This window comes from Microdochium trichocladiopsis (genome assembly GCF_020744255.1).
Source record: "Microdochium trichocladiopsis strain MPI-CAGE-CH-0230 chromosome Unknown B0I36scaffold_3, whole genome shotgun sequence".
Classification (NCBI taxonomy): domain Eukaryota; kingdom Fungi; phylum Ascomycota; class Sordariomycetes; order Xylariales; family Microdochiaceae; genus Microdochium; species Microdochium trichocladiopsis.
Window position 1 is genome coordinate 3,311,994 of NW_025763546.1, and position 16,844 is coordinate 3,328,837.

At 55.6% G+C, this 16,844-nt stretch overlaps 7 protein-coding genes across 7 annotated transcripts; 2 read left to right on the forward strand and 5 right to left on the reverse strand.

Moving 5' to 3' along the window:
• Positions 1-379: 379 nt before the first annotated feature.
• On the reverse strand, positions 380-1,447 carry B0I36DRAFT_238443 (Pre-mRNA-splicing factor of RES complex-domain-containing protein; the record flags this gene model as incomplete). Its single annotated transcript, XM_046149615.1, has 1 exon — positions 380-1,447. The coding sequence occupies one exon, from the start codon at positions 1,445-1,447 to the stop codon at positions 380-382; it is 1,068 nt and encodes a 355-aa protein (XP_046015713.1).
• Positions 1,448-2,475: 1,028 nt separating this feature from the next.
• B0I36DRAFT_238129 (magnesium-dependent phosphatase-1 family protein) lies at positions 2,476-3,315 on the forward strand (the record flags this gene model as incomplete). Its single annotated transcript, XM_046149584.1, has 2 exons — positions 2,476-2,865; positions 3,025-3,315. 2 exons carry the CDS (start codon positions 2,476-2,478, stop codon positions 3,313-3,315), a joined length of 681 nt encoding a protein of 226 aa, XP_046015714.1.
• A 459-nt stretch (positions 3,316-3,774) lies between these two features.
• On the reverse strand, positions 3,775-5,545 carry B0I36DRAFT_238310 (CRAL-TRIO domain-containing protein; the record flags this gene model as incomplete). Its single annotated transcript, XM_046149599.1, has 5 exons — positions 3,775-4,469; positions 4,539-4,876; positions 4,948-4,979; positions 5,100-5,241; positions 5,358-5,545. The coding sequence occupies 5 exons, from the start codon at positions 5,543-5,545 to the stop codon at positions 3,775-3,777; spliced, it is 1,395 nt and encodes a 464-aa protein (XP_046015715.1).
• Positions 5,546-6,056: 511 nt separating this feature from the next.
• Positions 6,057-8,624, reverse strand: B0I36DRAFT_264818 (XPG domain containing-domain-containing protein). The gene is made up of 2 exons (XM_046151192.1): positions 8,186-8,624; positions 6,057-8,123 (listed from the first exon to the last, which is right to left on the reverse strand). The coding sequence occupies exons 1-2, from the start codon at positions 8,410-8,412 to the stop codon at positions 6,551-6,553; spliced, it is 1,800 nt and encodes a 599-aa protein (XP_046015716.1). The 5' UTR covers positions 8,413-8,624; the 3' UTR covers positions 6,057-6,550.
• Positions 8,625-9,326: 702 nt separating this feature from the next.
• B0I36DRAFT_239158 (ribose-phosphate diphosphokinase) lies at positions 9,327-11,027 on the forward strand (the record flags this gene model as incomplete). The annotated part of the gene is made up of 3 exons (XM_046149669.1): positions 9,327-9,437; positions 9,531-9,678; positions 9,757-11,027. 3 exons carry the CDS (start codon positions 9,327-9,329, stop codon positions 11,025-11,027), a joined length of 1,530 nt encoding a protein of 509 aa, XP_046015717.1.
• Positions 11,028-11,731: 704 nt separating this feature from the next.
• Positions 11,732-12,087, reverse strand: B0I36DRAFT_318749 (uncharacterized protein). Its single transcript, XM_046153333.1, has one exon. It carries the CDS (start codon positions 12,078-12,080, stop codon positions 11,832-11,834), a length of 249 nt encoding a protein of 82 aa, XP_046015718.1. The 5' UTR covers positions 12,081-12,087; the 3' UTR covers positions 11,732-11,831.
• Positions 12,088-13,826: 1,739 nt separating this feature from the next.
• On the reverse strand, positions 13,827-15,974 carry B0I36DRAFT_360964 (uncharacterized protein; the record flags this gene model as incomplete). Its single annotated transcript, XM_046158415.1, has 1 exon — positions 13,827-15,974. One exon carries the CDS (start codon positions 15,972-15,974, stop codon positions 13,827-13,829), a length of 2,148 nt encoding a protein of 715 aa, XP_046015719.1.
• Positions 15,975-16,844: the final 870 nt, after the last annotated feature.

Genomic DNA, 16,844 nt, shown 5'->3' on the forward strand with positions numbered 1-16,844 from the left:
TCGGCTTGGCCAAGACAATCTTCGACCAAAGCACAACGCGAGCGACTCAGAGACATCCGATGGAATATCGATTGAATAGCATGTCATCAAGTACAGCAAGCATTGTCAGGTACATGTTATTGCGATGCTGCTCAATGCCCCAAGCTTCGCGTTGAAGAGAGGCCATGGCATGAACTTGATTTCAACTCATAGCATACGCGGGCTCAGCTCCCCATTCCTTAAACAACTGTTTCTTCGTCCGTTGACAGTGGCTGTGTCCAAGAGTACTCTCTTCAATTCTATGATTAATGCGTGCAGTTGTGCGTAACCCTGCCACAGCAACTCAACTGGAGATGCATGCCATATTTTTCGAAATGACGCTTTTGACATGTATATCCATTTACTCATCCATCTGCCACGAGTATTCGAGCCCCTTATTCCGCTCGCGCCTGTTTATCGCCTTGAACCGCTCCGCCTCGAAGCCGTTGCTCCTGTCTACCCCGTCCCAGCGGTAGCCCGGCCTGATGCCGTATCGGTTGGGCGCCCATGCGCCCTGGTAGACTGGCCGCCCTTTGATCCTTTTCCCACCACCGCCACTCTTGCCGCCGGCAGCCGGCCCAGTCCCGGCCGCCTTGGGCTCAATAAACTGCGCCATGGTGTCTCCCCAGCGCGTCTTCTCTTTGAGCTCGCGATTCATCTCCTCGTCGTCGGCGTGCCGCGCGACGCCCATGAGCTTGGCGTCATCGAGCTTCTCCCGCCTCAGCCGCCTCTCTTCCTCCTGGACCTCTCCCCTGAGCGCCTGCTGCGCGGCGGCCTCCTTGTCCTTGGCGGCGGCCGCCTCGCGCCGCGCCTCGGCGCGCTTCCACTCGACATCGACCCGCCGACCCGTCGCGTCGCGGTACACCGTCTCGGCCTCCTTGTGCGACTTGCGCAGCTTGTCAAACTCGGCGCGCTCCTTGGCCTTGCGCTTCTCGAGCTGGGCCGACACGGAGGCGGCGGACTGCAGGCCCGCATAGGTCCCGTCGGACATCATGACCGCTGGGCTGTCGTCTTCGTCGCCGCCTTCGGCATTACCGCTCCTAGATGTGGCTTCTCTCGCGGCTGAGGCTACTATTGCGTCTGCTTCCGCGTTTGTAGTCGTCGTCGAGTCTTGTGCTGCTGTTGTTGTTGTCGAGGATGTCGTCGACACGCCGCCTCCTCCGCCGAGGGACTTCCACCCACTCTTCTTGGCCTTGCGGAACTCGGCGCTGGTCCCCGCGACTGTCGCCCCTGCGCCGCCTCCCAGCATATCCACGTCGTCGTCGTCATGGCCGCCGGTGTTTCCCCAGCCCGTCGCGTCGTCGTCGGCAATGATTAGGCCGGTGTCTTGCTGAGCGCTGTTCTTGCCGCTGCGCTTGCGTTTCTTGCTCGGTTTCGGGTCTGCAGTGAGGTAGTGTGCCGCGAGATAGCTCGCTGTGTCGGAGGGCATGACTCGGCGTGTGTGTGTTGATGTGGCGTGGGGAGAGAGAGGGCTCTGTCGGGTTTTCCTCCCTTGGAGGTTGCGAGGTGCGACAGTGTCGCAGACAGCAATAGACGAGATGAATTCGATTTGCCCACGACTTTTGAGATGTGCTGCAAGTCTTATAGGAGGATAGTGTCGAATAGGTACCGTCGGATATGCGCAAGAGGGTCGTGGACCTAAAAAATCGTACTGGGCGTTGCGTGCGTGTGTAGGTAGCGTAGCTTCGTTGGGGGACGAATGTTTGAAGTTGGAGTTTGGAGACCCGCGATCCCGTGTGGAGCTTGCGGCTCTGGAAAGGAAGCCTACAAACTTTGGCAAGGCCCCTGCAAAATGGCCAGTGGAGGCGCTACTCCAAACCACACGACGGACCCATAACTCATGAGCTCAATGGTGAAGCTGCAACTCTTCAAAGCGACCAATTCGTATCGACATGTCATTCAAGGGCTGCGAATCCTGGTGTCAACATGTTTTTTTTTTTTTTTTTTTTTGCTTGAACGACATATAGAATGACATGCCATTCTCGAACTAGAAACAACACCAGCCAGACTCAACGGATCATTGTATGTGCCCACCATGATCATGTGGGACGGCAGATTGTTGTTGCGTCCCACGAGATTTGATCTTGTCCAAAGTTTCGGATCCCTCTGCAGTCGGCACTTGAAACTCAAGTTCTTGCACTTCATATGTATACCTACCTAGGTACTTAAGCAGCGTAAGTAGGGGCCTATTACATACATCATCCACGAATAGGGACAGACTGCCACGGAGAAAAGTGGGACTATGACGACCCTCTGGCCCCTCCTTCAACGCCGCTGATCGGATCTGTCAAAGCTGCCCTTCTCCAACTTCACTGTCACTATTCTTTACTTTATTTTGGAGGATCTGCGCCTGCTCTGGCTTTCAAGTTGCCAACGACCCAAAAACCCAGTGTTTACCTCTGTTTCCAAGTACCGCAACTTTTTTTTTTTTTCAAAAGCCTCAAAATAAAACCCACCATGGTCAAGAAAATAACAAAGTCCTCCACCGGAGGAGGAGGCACAAACACCTCGCTGACCTCGCTCTCCACATCGACGACCACGCACGGCGCGATCCCGTCCATCCTGCACGACGCCCTCCCCTTACCGCGCGCCGTCGTCTTCGACCTCGACTACACCCTCTGGCCGTTCTGGGTCGACACGCACGTCTCCCCGCCGCTCAAGCCCAACGCGAACCACTCGGCGGGCGTCGACCGCAACGGCGAGTCGTTTACCTTCTACTCGGACGTCCCCGCGATCCTTCACGCGCTGCAGATCGCGGGCGTCAAGGTCGGCGTGGCGAGCCGGACCAGCAGCCCCGAGCTGGCGCGCGAGATGCTCAAGCTGCTGCACGTCCCCGGGTCCGCGACCGTGCTGGGCGACGGCGGGCTGCAGGATCTCACCGACGGGCTGTTGGCACAGCACGAGACCGCCGCGGCCAGCGCCTCGAGCGACAAGGTCAACAACAGCAACGGCAGCACTGGTGGCGGCAGCAGCAGCAGCGGCGGCGGCGGCACAACACCAGCCCAGATAAATGCCCACCTCAAGCAGAAAGACAAGACCCGCAAGGCGATAGACTTCTTTGACGCCGGCCTCGAGATCTACCCGAGCAGCAAGATCCGGCACTTCGAGGCCCTGCACAAGCGCACCCAGATCCCGCACACAGAGATGCTGTTCTTTGACGACGAGAGCCGGAACAGGGACACCGAGAGCCTGGGAGTTACCATGTGGCTCGTCCGCGACGGGGTCACATGGGCCGAGGTCGTCAAAGGGATACAGGAGTGGCGGCGGCGGAGGGGGATTGGGGAGAGGAAAGAGTAAAGAATGGGCGTGCGGAGAAGTTCGAGTTGTCAGGCGTCAGGGCCTGTTCTATCTGCGTTGCTTTTTATACAGAGGCCTGAAAGTATATAGACTTAAGTGCATATAGAATTTAGTCATAGAAGCCGAGCGAGGGCGACTGAGCGGGCTTTTGCACTTGGCTAACCATAGAATAAATACATCGAGTCTTTGTAAAGTACACTGCATGAACACACCTCGCCTGACCTTGGTCTTATAGCTTGGTTGCTATGTGGAAACGAGGCTGCTTTGTTTATGCAAAATTCTCGACTACAGATGCATCGTGTATTTGAAAGCACTTCCGACTTCTATGCGCAGACCTGGAAACCCCATTGCCGGCACTCTCTATACGAGTGACGACAATGTTTAGATGCTCGTGACCCCGAGTGAGGACTCCGTCTGCTGCTCGAGACGTACTCGAGATCCATAACTCTAATGATGAGCTTATGCAGCAGTAGGCACGGCCGCATCCTCCTTCTTCTCCTTGAGCGCATTGACCTCGTCATCGGTCAGCTTGAGCGCTTCAACCTCATCCACTGGCGCAGTGGTCAGGTGGTCGCCCTTATACACCTCCTCGCCTTTCACCGTGATGGCCATGCCGGCGACCTTGACCGTCCCGGGAGTCTTCTCATCAACCGGAGCAGTGGTGGTGGTTGCGCTTTCAGTGGCTGCGACTGCGGGGGTCGCTGCCACTGGAGCGTCTTCGGCAACAACGGGCGCATCCTCGGTAGCCGTTGTCTGTTCGGTCGTCTCCACGGCAGAGTTCAGCACGGCGACCTTGCAGACGAGCTCACGGCGTGGCTGGCCGTCCTTGTAGCCCACAGCAATACACTGCAGATGCTTGCCGTCCTCGGTCAGTTCCCACCGCTTAGGCCCAACTGGGAAAGCCGTATGCCCGTTTTCCCATTTGCACGTCTTCATGATACCCTCGTCCCAGGCAGGCTCGTCGAAGAACTCCCACGCAAGCTCGCCACCATATACCTTGGGAATGTCTCTCATCTCTATGAACTGCGACAGAACGGGGATAACCTCGGCTGGGGTCAGAATGAAGATCTTGGAAACAGTCACTGGGTCGAACCACTTCTTGATCCAACCCCAGACTGTCGAGAAGAAGTAAGGCGCGCCGATGATGAAAATCCCTGTGCAGAAATCACCATGTTAGTCTTGCAAAACTTTTGCTTGAAACATCCAGGATTCCAGATACGTACGGTCCAATGTCTCTGGGTAGTGTGACGTCGCAAGCTCACTGGCCGCTTGCATGTGCTGTCGTAGATTCCAGAACATCTTCAGGCTGACATTGGAGATGTCGACGACGTTCGTGCTGAGAGTGATTGGTGTCGGTGCGTGCTCGCGATCCGGGCACTGCGTGCACAGCGGCTGGACGAAGCTCGTCAGGTCCTCATAGAGAGCAACCAAGCGCAACAACTTGGCTGGTGTCTTGCCGTCAGTCTCGGCCATGCTGTATGTCGACTGTGTGTCTTTCTCGTAGGCCGCAACAGCCTTGGAGTCGAGGTGCGATATCCGGTAAACATAGACAGGCATGCCACTGATCATGGTCGTTAGTGCGCACGCTCCCGCCTAGCAATGATCTCAAGTTATCAGCAGGAGGAAACATACCGTTTGTCCCGACGTCCTGTGTATCTAGGGTACTGATAGCGGGAAGTTGTCAGCATTTTTTGTCAAGCATTTCGGCTGCCATAACCAAGGCATTCTTATGACAACGTGCCCGCTCCCAATCCAGCCGCACATCATGCCCAGGGTCGCCGTACCAATGTCTTTGATTTCTCGTACGCATCCACATCCATGGTGTCGTACAGGACGTCTATCTGGTTCGCCTTCCGGAAGGACTCGTTCTCGCTGAACTGCGTGTAGGCATCTTGGGGGACCCACCGCCGGGCGCGCAGGAAACGGCTGCAGGAAGATCCGGCGGGTTAGCGACACTGCGACTATTGTAACGTGTGGCCAAAACCACGATCGGGGCAGGCACTGGCGGCTGTGCGCCTGTGCGCCTGAGCAGGTGTTTGCACGTACAGCAGCTTGGGGTCGTCGTGGTTGGGGGGGGGCCGGGGGTGTATTCGCCCTTCTCCTCGAGGAGGATCTTGAAGTCCTCAAGAGCCTTTGCCTCGTGCTCCTCGAGGTGGCCAAAGTGGCCATAAGGGTAACCGACGCCGGGAGCACCGGCGGCGGGCAGCCGTCCATTGTGAACAGAACCCATGACGACACGAAGAAGGGAGCCGACGGTAGGCGCACAGGGTACTCGGGCGAGAATGGCTGGGTGTCCAAGGCAAGCTGGGTGAAGTCGAGCAGGGCAAACGAACGGGAGGTTCGAGGAGGAACAAAAGAGTCGCGGGAAACAAAGCCGGCCGCGGAAAGCTATCTCGGCTAACCCCGTTGTCCGGAGGAAGGTGAGAGCTTACTTGAGCGAGCAGGGGCCGTCACCTGGCTGGCGTCAAGCTAGTTGACGATGGCGACTCCAGCGGCTTCGGTCAGGGCGGCTGGCTGGGGCTTTAGCACGCAGCGCTGCAGCCCTGGTGGGGAATGGTCCAGAGTGGCGCGCCCCGCCCAGCCCGACAGCTCCTCGCACTGCAGGGCTCAACAGGGTCAATTACCCGCTGTGCCGTCCAGTCGGCGACCATCACAGCACCCCGGCCTTGTCACCGCGTCTCTGCAAATTGATCAGACGAGCCAGGGGTCCGTTTGACAGCTCGTGAGTTCCAGTGAATTAGAGCCTTGTTTGCCTGGAGGGGCAAGCCGCAGTCTGCTGCTCTGGGCGTGAGATGTGCCAGCTTCATTTTCCCGACTTCCCATCGGCGGTGCCAAGTCCTCGTTGCATCACGACTCTGGCCTGCCCAGAAGGCCAAGACAGCCACCGGGCCGCTATCTCCAAAGCCTGGGCTTCCAACCGTCGCCCAGCTTGCACCCCGGCGTAGACTTGCAGCCGGCCATGCGAGTCAGATAGTCAACCCCAGATCCGTCCCCCCACGGCCACCTAGCCCGCCTCTATGCGTTCCCGTGCACCTGTTGCAACCTCATTGGTATGGAACTCGTGATATTCATCCTTGGTGTGTGGCACTGAATCGCGATGGATCTAGATTTCCATGACGTGCATTAGTGCAGGCGCACGTTTTGGGCAAGGTTCGCCTGCTTCTCTTTATCCTCCAACAGCAGCCCAGAATCCGTGCCTATTTGGTACATTATCCGAGGCCAATCGTTCTTCTCGCTAATCCTCACCCTGATCTAATAACGCAAATGGATTGCTCGAGCCAGAGCTTGGTAGCCTTCGGCCCGTGCGACCTACACTGGACGATGATTTCTTTCTCTTCTTGCTTTTATTCACCGACGACTTCGTTGGATCTTCGAGTGTCACCCCCAATTTCGTCGCAATGCTCGATAATCCAGACGAGTCGAGATGTCTCAGTAGTGTCTGGATCGTGCCAAGTGTAGGCCATTGCTCTATGCTGGGAAATCCCGTGAGCCATTTCCTCAGGTTTTGAACGCCCTGCGCCTCTTGATTCGGAGACAGTGATCTGGAGACGCTCAAGGCTTGCTGTAACATTCGCAAAGAATACAGTGTCGCGTTGACCTGGGCTGTGAAGTGAATGAGATCCCACGGATATCTCTCTGGCGTGCTCTTTGATCGCAACGCTCGATGAAGCAGCAAGGGACTGACCGGACTCCCGCCTTCGCTGGCCTGCCACTGGAGCTCCGTCCAGACTGCAAACGAAAACCATAACCCCTCTTTCAAAATTGGCATCTGGGTCAGAGAGTCAAGTGCTGAGCATAACCCTTTACAGCGTTCCGCAGTTTGCGGTCGGTCGAAGACCTCGACCTCACGACCAGCCTGCCTCCTGCCAGCACTCAAGAGGCGGTATTCAATGACAGGCTGACCACGACACGGCGCAGAACCTTCTACGAGGCTATATGCCAGTGCTCGGATATTTGTACTCATCGACCAGGAACTTTTTTTGCAGGGGTCCTCCATCATGATGGGAAGGAACATCGACAGTCTGTCATAACCACGGGTCGTACCAGAGGTAGGTATTATCCGAGGTGCTTGCGCAAGTTGGCATTGGATGACAAGCTCAGACATGCGTGGATCTAGAGTGTTGATGGCCCCAAGGACAGGATGGTCTGGTGGCACAAGCGTCCGCACCGTGTGCTCTTCCTTGAAAATGGCAAACTTGGGAGATTCCGCGGAGTTGGCGATGTCCTTCTTCGCAAACTTGATGGCGATGTCAAGTGGAGCCTTCCGAAGGTCCATCTCGAAAGCGATTCGTGTAAGTCCACCTATGTCTTCTATGCACAGCTTTTGGTTGAGCTCCTGATAGTTGAATCTTAGCGCCTGCAACTTTGATTCTCCGTCACGACGAGTTTCTGCAAGGTCGGAGAAAAAGCACACATATCCATCCGTGCCAAGGTCTTGCACCAAAAGATCTGAGTCTCCTGTGAGAACCGTTCCGCCGTTTCGAGTAATGTCCGCAATGCAGAAGTCATCAGCCTCTCCAGGCACAAGCTGCACCAGGTTTCCCCAGTGGGCATGTTGTCTTAACATGTGGATGACACTTGGGACGAGAAAGGCGGGATGTGGCAGCTGCTGATTCGAGTAGTGCCCCTTGGCTCCCGTGAGGGCAATGTCAGGGACGACATCCCCAAAGGTATCTTCTGATGGAACCAGGACTCCTAGACTCTGCTGCGAAGCAAATTTCTTGAGCTTCTCGGACTGGCTTATCAGCCTCTGTATTCGTACATCCCACTTGCTTGATGGCAGATATCCGTCGAAATATATCTTCCTCCTGAGTTTGTGTGAGCTTCTGTAGTGAGGTGCTGATAAGGGATATCTTGCCCCAAAACTTACACTGTCACATCGTGGGCCTTGAGCTTGTCAAGCCAACCAATGGTGAGTTGTCCCAACAGCGCGTACGAGGGCTGACAAAATGAGGTCTGATCTCGTGGGCTGAGGACAAGGCAACCACTCAAGATCTTGTACACAAGGGCTGGGCCATCAATGACCACAGAGGAGTGATCAAGTACATCTGGAGTGCCGTAAGGCCGGATGGCCTCTGTCAATCCCCTGATTCCCATGCTGTGTCGTGATCTGCTAAAGAACAAGCAATTTTTCCGTCTGCGATGGCTGCGATGGTTGGCATTTCCATCTGGCCGTAATTAGATCGACGCAGTGGGCCCAGATACAAAGTTTGACCACGAAGTGTCCATATTTTCAGGCTTTGAAAAGGATGTGCTGAGTTTGGTAGGCCACCTCTTGTAAGTGTTCTTGTCCTGGCTGTGAAGTGATGTTTGTGCCGTGTCTTGTGAATTTGGGACAGCCGCAGAGTCTTATGGTGTCCGAATTGTGGTCGCAAGGACCTGGCCCAATTGCCTTGACTAGAGCGTCCGATAGCGGCATAGCAGGCCGTGTTCACATGCCGCTTCGCAGGCTCTCTTGACTCGGTCATTCTAGAGCGATAAAAGATGCACCACAAACTGAGATATAGGTAGACGCGTTGGGTACAGGGTTGCCAACGGTTTGTTACAATGCTGGAGGCGACAGAGAGGCTTGGATCGAGAGGCCGGAGAGTCTTGGAAACGTGGATTTTCACTGTCTACATCATGAAGTCAAGTTGCCGTGATGATTTGCTCTGAATGTCGTCGTGGCGGGAACGTACACGGGAGAGTGCTTGCTGAGTCGGACGATAACGGGAGACGCCTGGTGCGGTTCCGGGGGCTGCTGCTGCTGGGGGGGAGCCTCGTGGGGTTGGAGCTGCCTCGTCCCTGACAACGACCCACCTGGACCTGAAAACTTCACCCTTGCTGTTTCCTGAGCACCCACCGCCCTGACAGCTTCTTTTTCTTCCCAGCCTTCGCACTCGCGTCCTCGCTCCCAACTTCTTTCTCCAATTGCCCTTCGCCGCGTTTGCCTCTGCCGTTGCGTGCTCGGCGAATTTGCTGCGGGCTCATACTCGCAAACAGCTGCGTGCGTGGCCGTGCAACCAGCTGCCATGAGAGGCACGCTTGTCTTCTCGGGCTCGTCATGCCCAGGCCTCACGGCCAAAATCTGCTCGAATCTGGGCATGAGCCCGGCCGAGGCAGATCTGTCTCAATTCTCCAATGTATGTCAACTCGCAATTGGCAGCACCATGCGCGGCCGTTCTGCTGCGTGCCGTGTCGCCGGCTGAACACAGACAATCTGACCGCTGTCACAGGGCGAGACGAGCGTCCGCATCCTGACCAGCGTTCGAGAAAAAGATGTCTTCGTGGTGCAGTCGGGGAGTCCCACCATCAACGACACCATCATGGAGCTTCTCATCATGATCTCTGCCTGCAAGGGTGGCTCCGCGAACAAGGTCACAGGTAGGCTCTTCTCTTCCAGCTTTAGAGACTCGCGCATGTGTCTTTGTGCGACATGCTGACGCAATCGCCTCCATGTAGCCGTTCTCCCCTACTATCCATATAGCCGACAGTCCAAGAAGAAGTCGCATCGCGGCGCCATCACTGCGCGCATGCTCGCGAACCTCCTCCACGTGGCGGGCGTCAAGCATGTCATCACGGTCGATCTTCACGCATCCCAGATGCAAGGATTCTTCCAGTGTCCTGTGGACAATCTGCATGCCGAGCCGCTACTCGCTCGATGGATCAAGATGAACATCCCCAACTGGAGAGAGGCTGTTGTTGTCTCCAAGAACCCTGGCGGTACAAAGCGAGCTACCTCTTTGGCCGATGCTCTCAAGATCAACTTTGGGATCGTCACCACGGACAGGAAACGTGCCAAGAACAACATGTCGGCCAGCATGATCATGAACCACTTGGACGGCTGGGATAACCCACAAGCTTATCTCAACCGCCTGTCTCGCGCCCCGACAGAGCGCACGCTTCCCGAGTTGGAGAGAGAGACAACACCTCCCCCACCGGATGCCGAGGCCACGCCTACGCTTCCACACCGCACAAGGGCCGACTCCACGGGCTCTCCAAGAAGAGCCAACGGCCCAGGTCTTCGGACGAATGCGCTTCACAGAGTGTATCAGAATTCGTCACAGGCTTCGTCTAACGGTGACCATGCATTAGACGAGGCCCACGCCGAAGATGAAGATCAGTATACCGACGTGCGTGCCCTGGAGGTCACACATGGACGTTTGGTATTGGGACATGTCGTGGCAGATGACGGAGAAGGCTCGGAAGCCGGGGCCGACGGTAGTATCCCTTCACAGCCGTACGAGGACGACCCCATGGCCATGTCGCACGCCTCATCCTTCTTCGCTCCAGAGCCGCACGCGCTCGGCGGTTCTGGCGATGCCGAGGCTTCCTCCGATGACGACGAACAAAAACTGCAGGATCCCAAGATCGAGCACATGATCACCTTGGTCGGCAATGTCAAGGACAGGCCGGTTGTGATTGTTGACGATATGATCGACAAGGCAGCATCTTGGATTGCCGCAGCCGAGACCGTGGTAAAGCGCGGCAAGGCCAGAAAGGTCTACTGCATGGCGACCCACGGCGTGTTTGGCGCAGATTGCCTTGAGCAGCTCCAAGCTTGTGATTGCATCGACCAGATCATTGTCACCAACAGTTTCCCCATTCCCGAATCCAAAGCGAAGCAAGCCAGCAAGCTGATGATTCTGGATCTCTCGTACCTCCTGTCCGAAGCCATCCGCAGGAATCACTACGGCGAGTCGATCTCGCCGCTATTCCAGCATGCCGAGTAGACGATGGCAGATCACTGACCCCGAGGCATTTCAATTTTCAGTTCGAGCTTATTGATTTTGAGGTGAGGGTGATTTCCTGCATGGCGTTCAGGGATGGCCAAGACTGGCTAGGGCAGACTCCAGCGTCACACTCTTCGAAGGAGAGATCGTTTTGTTGCATTCCGAGGTAGATCACCAGGAGCAATACTGCAAAATCAGTAAAAGACGCATTCGAGGTACGTTATGAGTTGGCCGGCGCGTGAATGCAATCTGTGCTGTGCCATGTAGACATTTTCTGTGCAACCTTGACCACGAGAACGCCACCCTCTTTCCCTACACAAAACATCCCCAACGGTTGCTATCTTCGGATAGCCAGGGCTGAGGTCCCTCTAGGACAAGCTTCTGAACGGAACGTTGGTAGAGCGAAACCGATCTTTCCAGATCGACCCCGATAGTAGAAGGCCAGTGATTCAGACTTGACATCCATGTCTCGTTGCGCCCTCTCGGGCAATGGATCATTGGCAAGAGATACCTTTGGACAAATCACTTGAAATTCGTTTCGTCTTTTGTGTGGACATCACGCTATCTTGCCCTCCATAGCCAAGCCATCCTCAATGGGACCTTTTTTAACAACCACCTCCAATGCCCATCGTGGCCTCTGAATTGCCATAACCAAATGTCGTGTTATCTTCCATAACGCCGTGCTCCTGCCACCACCGTCCAAGCCAATGATCATTTAATACGCAGATCCCTCCCCTGAGCTGTACGCATGCTGCATGCTGCATGCTGCTGCTGCTGCTGCTGCTGCTGCTGCGATTGCCTTCCTCACAGAGCCTTCATAAACCGGCGCAGCTTATGAGCAGGACAGCCATGGAGCCGCGGCACTGGCGGGAGCACTTGCTTCGTGTATTCGACCCGCCACGGGTGCTGCCAGGCCTCCTTTGTGGCCTGCGGCTTCGGAGCGAAGACGAACTCTGCCGTGCTCTGCACCGTGGGCCGAGGATAGCGGAACTCCCACGGCATGAAGTCGTTGGGAAACATGGGGTTGAAGTGGCAGCCGTTAGTGAAGCGCATGAAGACGTGCCGGCTGTTGTACACGCCCCGGGTGTTGACCTCGGTCACCGTGTCCTCGTCCAGGGTGAAGGTCACGAGCATGATGTTGTACAGGTCCGCCGTGATCTGCTGCATCGCCGCGGGCGTCCAGGTGTGCGGCATGTGCAGCAGCTGCAGGAGGTTCGCATTGAAGTCGCCACGGGGAGTCGGGCTCGTCACCGTGAAGAGCTTGTTGTTGAGGTTCTGTGCGTACAGACCGTGCCGCGGGTGCGAGGGGGTGTTGAGAACGTAGTGCAGGTAGCCCAGGTGCTCGGCCTTGATCAAGCCAAAGTGACTGCTCGTGCCGTGAAGACACATTGAGAGTGCGCGCCAGTAGCAGTCCCCGTCAGGCGTGGCGTAGTTGTTTGGGACGACAAAGGCCACGTCCTCGACCAAGGGGAATCCCTGCATGACCGAGTAGCCATGTTCAAGTGAGGTCTCGATGTCGTCGCCTCCGCGGACGAATTCGCGCAAGCTGTCATGCTCGTCGCGGAGACGTGGAAGCGCCCAGGATTTGTGGTCAAGCAAGTTTGCGATACGGTGGCTCGCACGGGGAAATGTGCCAGCATCCAGCTCCTCGAGGTAGCCTTCAAGATCTATGCCGATCCTCTGTTCGTAGTTCGAAGGCACGAGGAAGTGGCTGTCGCTCCCCACGTTCGATGAAGAAGTCCTCTTCATTTCAGGCCTCAAGGCCATGATTCTGATCGCATTAGAGCGAGGAAGCTGAAATCGCAGCAATTTCAAGTCTCGCTGTGATGCCCTCCTCTCCTTGCCCCCAGTTAGCTGCTTGTTGTGTCTGCTCGTCCCGCCGCCAGCAGCAGAAGAGCTGCTCGTATGTGCTGCCATGGACAGAGAAGTATCTGCCGAGGAGGAGGAGTCTCTATTCCGTACTGATGAGAAGGAGGATTTCATGTTCCCCTGGGGCAGGTTGCTTGCAGTATCCGAATCGGAGTCAACAGAACAGACGTTGGCAGGTCTTCTTGATCCGGACGATACACGGCCGGATTGATGGCGAGAATGCGTGTTATTGTCAACACCGTCCACGTCAACATAGTCCTTCGGGTTTCCTCCATCGACATCTTCGTCTGAGCTATCAAGGACGACGATACAGTCGTCCTCGGATCCTTTGGGGGTCCTCGCGCCGCGCTTTACGTGGTCAATGTCAGAAAATCCACTGTTGCTTCTTTTACTTAGCAGGTCACTTGTGACGATGCTCATGGAGACAGGATTTTCAAGTGCTGATGTGCCCCGCAGACGGGCTTTTACTGTCTCTATGTGAGGATTTTTGACAAAAGGCTCCGTCAAGCGAATCAGTTCGCGATCGCGTTGGTAGAAGTCGTGCAGTGGAGCAGGGTCTTCGCATGACATTGGTGCTGCAGGCACTTCTGGGAGCGCCAGCTTGTCGGCACCGTGGAGTTCAAACCCCATTGACTCTTGGTGATCATGGTGGATGAGTTCGTTCAAGCCGATGTTCTCGAAATTCATGGTGCTAATATCCAAATCCGCCAGCGTCTGATGCTGGCCACTAACTGGTTGGCTGATACCATCGGAGTTCCAGGATGGGAAGTCATCCTGTCCATTTTCGTTGCTTTGGGTCTGGTGACGGGATACACGTTGACATGAAGGATTGTCCTGATTGTCTCTTTCAGGATGGTTCAATCTGTGCGAGAATGAAGAATTCAGCATGATCCATGTGGTAAGGACAGAAGACTTCAAATCAACCGGATCTTACCTATACTCGTCCATGACAGACTGCAGCAGTGCCCATGCAGTCGAGTGCAACTGCCCATCTTTCTGCCTGAAAGACTCGAGAAGGGATTCAAGCTCACCAAGTCGTGATTCTAGATCCCTCTCGAGCCCAACGGAATGCCCGGTAGTGATCATGTCAGGCTCTGGCATATCAAGCATAGATACATCACCATCATCGCGACCCTCCTGCTCACAATCAATAGGCTCAAGCGGCTGACTGGAACCGGTCTGCGGCTGCCCAGAGTTTCCCCCCGAGTCTTTGCGAATAGTTGCTTCCGTGTTGAGATTTCTTGTGTTAGGATAAGAATCATCGCGAGCCGGGTAGACAAGGCTGGCGGGAGGAGCGTGAACGCCATCAAAGACGACTCCTGCTGTGGCGATTTCGCTTCTTGCGAGATCGGCAGCGGCCGGGCTTCGTCCCGCTTGGCCAAGGGTCTGAAAGTAACTGCTGATGTCGCCCTTCTCCTTCTCTTTGCCCTTGACGGGCGGCGTGTCCTCTGGGGTGTTGTCCACTGCCTTTACTTTTCCTTGGCGAGTACCTTTGCCACCGCGAGAAGAGACTTGAGAGTAATCGTCATTACCTTCATTATCCTCCTGGTCGCTCTCGAAAAGATGGTTGCTGGTCCTGACCCTGGCTCTTTTTGATCTTCTTGTGCCCAACACTTCAAGGTCGGTATCGCCATTGGCATCTGTGACTTTGACCTCATATTTAAGTCTAGTCCTTCTGACACTTCGTCGCTGGCCAGCTCTTCTCGGCTGTTGGTCATCATCTTCACTCATAACGGCGTCGGGCCGGTCCCCATTGACGACGGCTGTGCTTAGGCTGATGTCGTACTCGCGGTTGGCACTGTCTGCGCGGGATGGTGACTCATCCACAACAGCTATGTGACTGTGGCCCATGGACAGCAGTGCCTCGGCCGCGAATTTGTCGATGCTTGAAGCCGCGTCCGGGGTGAGGCCATGAGAATCTGACGCCAAGGTCGTCTGAGTCGCGAGGTCTTGTGAAAGCTGGACGGGACTTGCTGAATATCCCGCTTCGGTTTGCCGTCGGACTTCTGGGCGATGCTGCCCACCAGAGTCGGGGAGGTGGAAGATGTCGTCTGATTGAGATGGCTCCACCGAGGCCTTGGATTCTGCCAGTCCTGCATTCTGTGCCCGTTCTATCGACAGAGCTTCGTCCCGGCTGTGCTTTATAGCTTGTGTGTCGGCATGCTTTGAAGTCGTATGCACGATGTCTTCAGCTTCGGTGCCACCTTGACCTACAGCTTCTCCTGTCTTCTCCACCTGAATCTGCTCAATCGACACTTGCGGACCAGAACCAGTTGTTCCCCAGACCGTGGCGTCGTTGGGAGCCCCAGAATCGCCAAAGGCGGCGTGGCTATGATCATCGTGACCATGGAACTCCTCAAGCTTTCCAAGGATGTCGGACAAAAGAACCGCGTCAACTTCCGCCTCGATATTCGCGTTCCTTGCGTCGCTGACAGCCTGCAGAGAAGTGATGGCTTCATCCTCGACCTCTTCTCCGGTCTGCAGTTTCTCTTCCTCCTTGACCTCTTCTCCCTTGATGACTCCATTTTTGACGTCTTCGTCTGCGACTTTCTCCTCCTCCTCTGTCTTGATGTCTTCACCTTCGACGTCTTCGTGCTTGATGTCTCTGCGCTGAGTGCCACTTTCGCCGAGCTCTTGCCCACTGGCGCTGACGGCCGTCACACTGTTCAGCGTGGCTGCTTGCTGTCCACCACTGGCAGGCAATCCCGCCTCGTTCCTCTGGTGAACAGCCTCGTTTTCCACTATGAGCTGTGCCGAAGCAGCAGCACTGTCATGCCCATTTTCAACCAGCATGACATCGTCAGCAGGGTCTTCTTGCTCCTCCTCCTGCCTAGGATCAGCTGGCGTAGAACGCTTCTGCCGCTTCGCCTCCTGGCCATTCCTGGTGCTCAAGCTTGGGCTGGGAATAACCGTCGGCGAAGACGAGCGCTTCTTGCTGCTGCTGCTGCTGGCTCTTGTGCCTCGATGTTGTTGTTGGTGGTGGTGCTGATGTTGATTTTCGGTGTTGATTCCGCGGAGTCGGCGAGCTTGAGCTTGAGATTCGGTCTGGGCGGCCGAGGTCTTGGACGGCTTCTTCATCTTTTCCCTCCCTCTCCCGACTCCCTGCTACGTGAATTCGGAGTTGTAGTGAGAGTGTAATCTCTGTGAGATGGGATGAGATGAGATGAGAGAGGAAAGTCGAAGTCTCTAAGTAAGTGCTCCGCAGCGTGGTAACGTGCTATTCCTACCAAAGAATGCGGCGATGACGATGGCGACTCGTTGGAGTTGGCACGTGGAAGACCTCGTGGGGACACGCACGCACGCACACACGCACGACCTCAGAGCTATACAGCTCGGCCGGCCCACAGTCACGATAGGCGAAGCAGTACAGACTTCTGCCTCGTGACTGTCCTTATTCACAGCCGTTTCGGAGAGGAGAGAGAGCAAGAGAGGGGTGTCAATGTTGCTGATTCCTAAGGAGAGTTGGCAACCTCAGTGCGGAAGTTCTCGGCTGAAGTGGGCAGAGCGTGAGTTGGTTGTGAAGTCGAGCGAATCCGTTGTGGAAAGAAGCGCCCACGTAAGCTAGGAGAGAAATGTTCGGAGCTAGATCGATCACTCACTCATCTAGCTCAGAACCTCGCACCCAAGTTGAATATATCCAAATCCGGGGGATCAGGAACTTTGCTCTGGAGGCAAAGAAAAGCAAAGATCTCCGTTGCGATGCTTCGCGGAGGATAATTCCCAGGGAAAAAGCACTTTTCGTGGTATGAGGAAGGGGAACGTGCTTGGTTTCCTTTCCCGACCTGTTGGTGAAAACCAAGGATTGAGCACTCGTTTGTAGCTCTGTGTCGGAATGGGGCCTTTTGGTTTTCAACGGAAAAGGGGGGAAAGACCTCCGAGGAAACGAACCGTAGCCGCGCAAGCACTCAACTGTCCCGTGAGAGAAAGAACCCGAGTTACGAAGATATC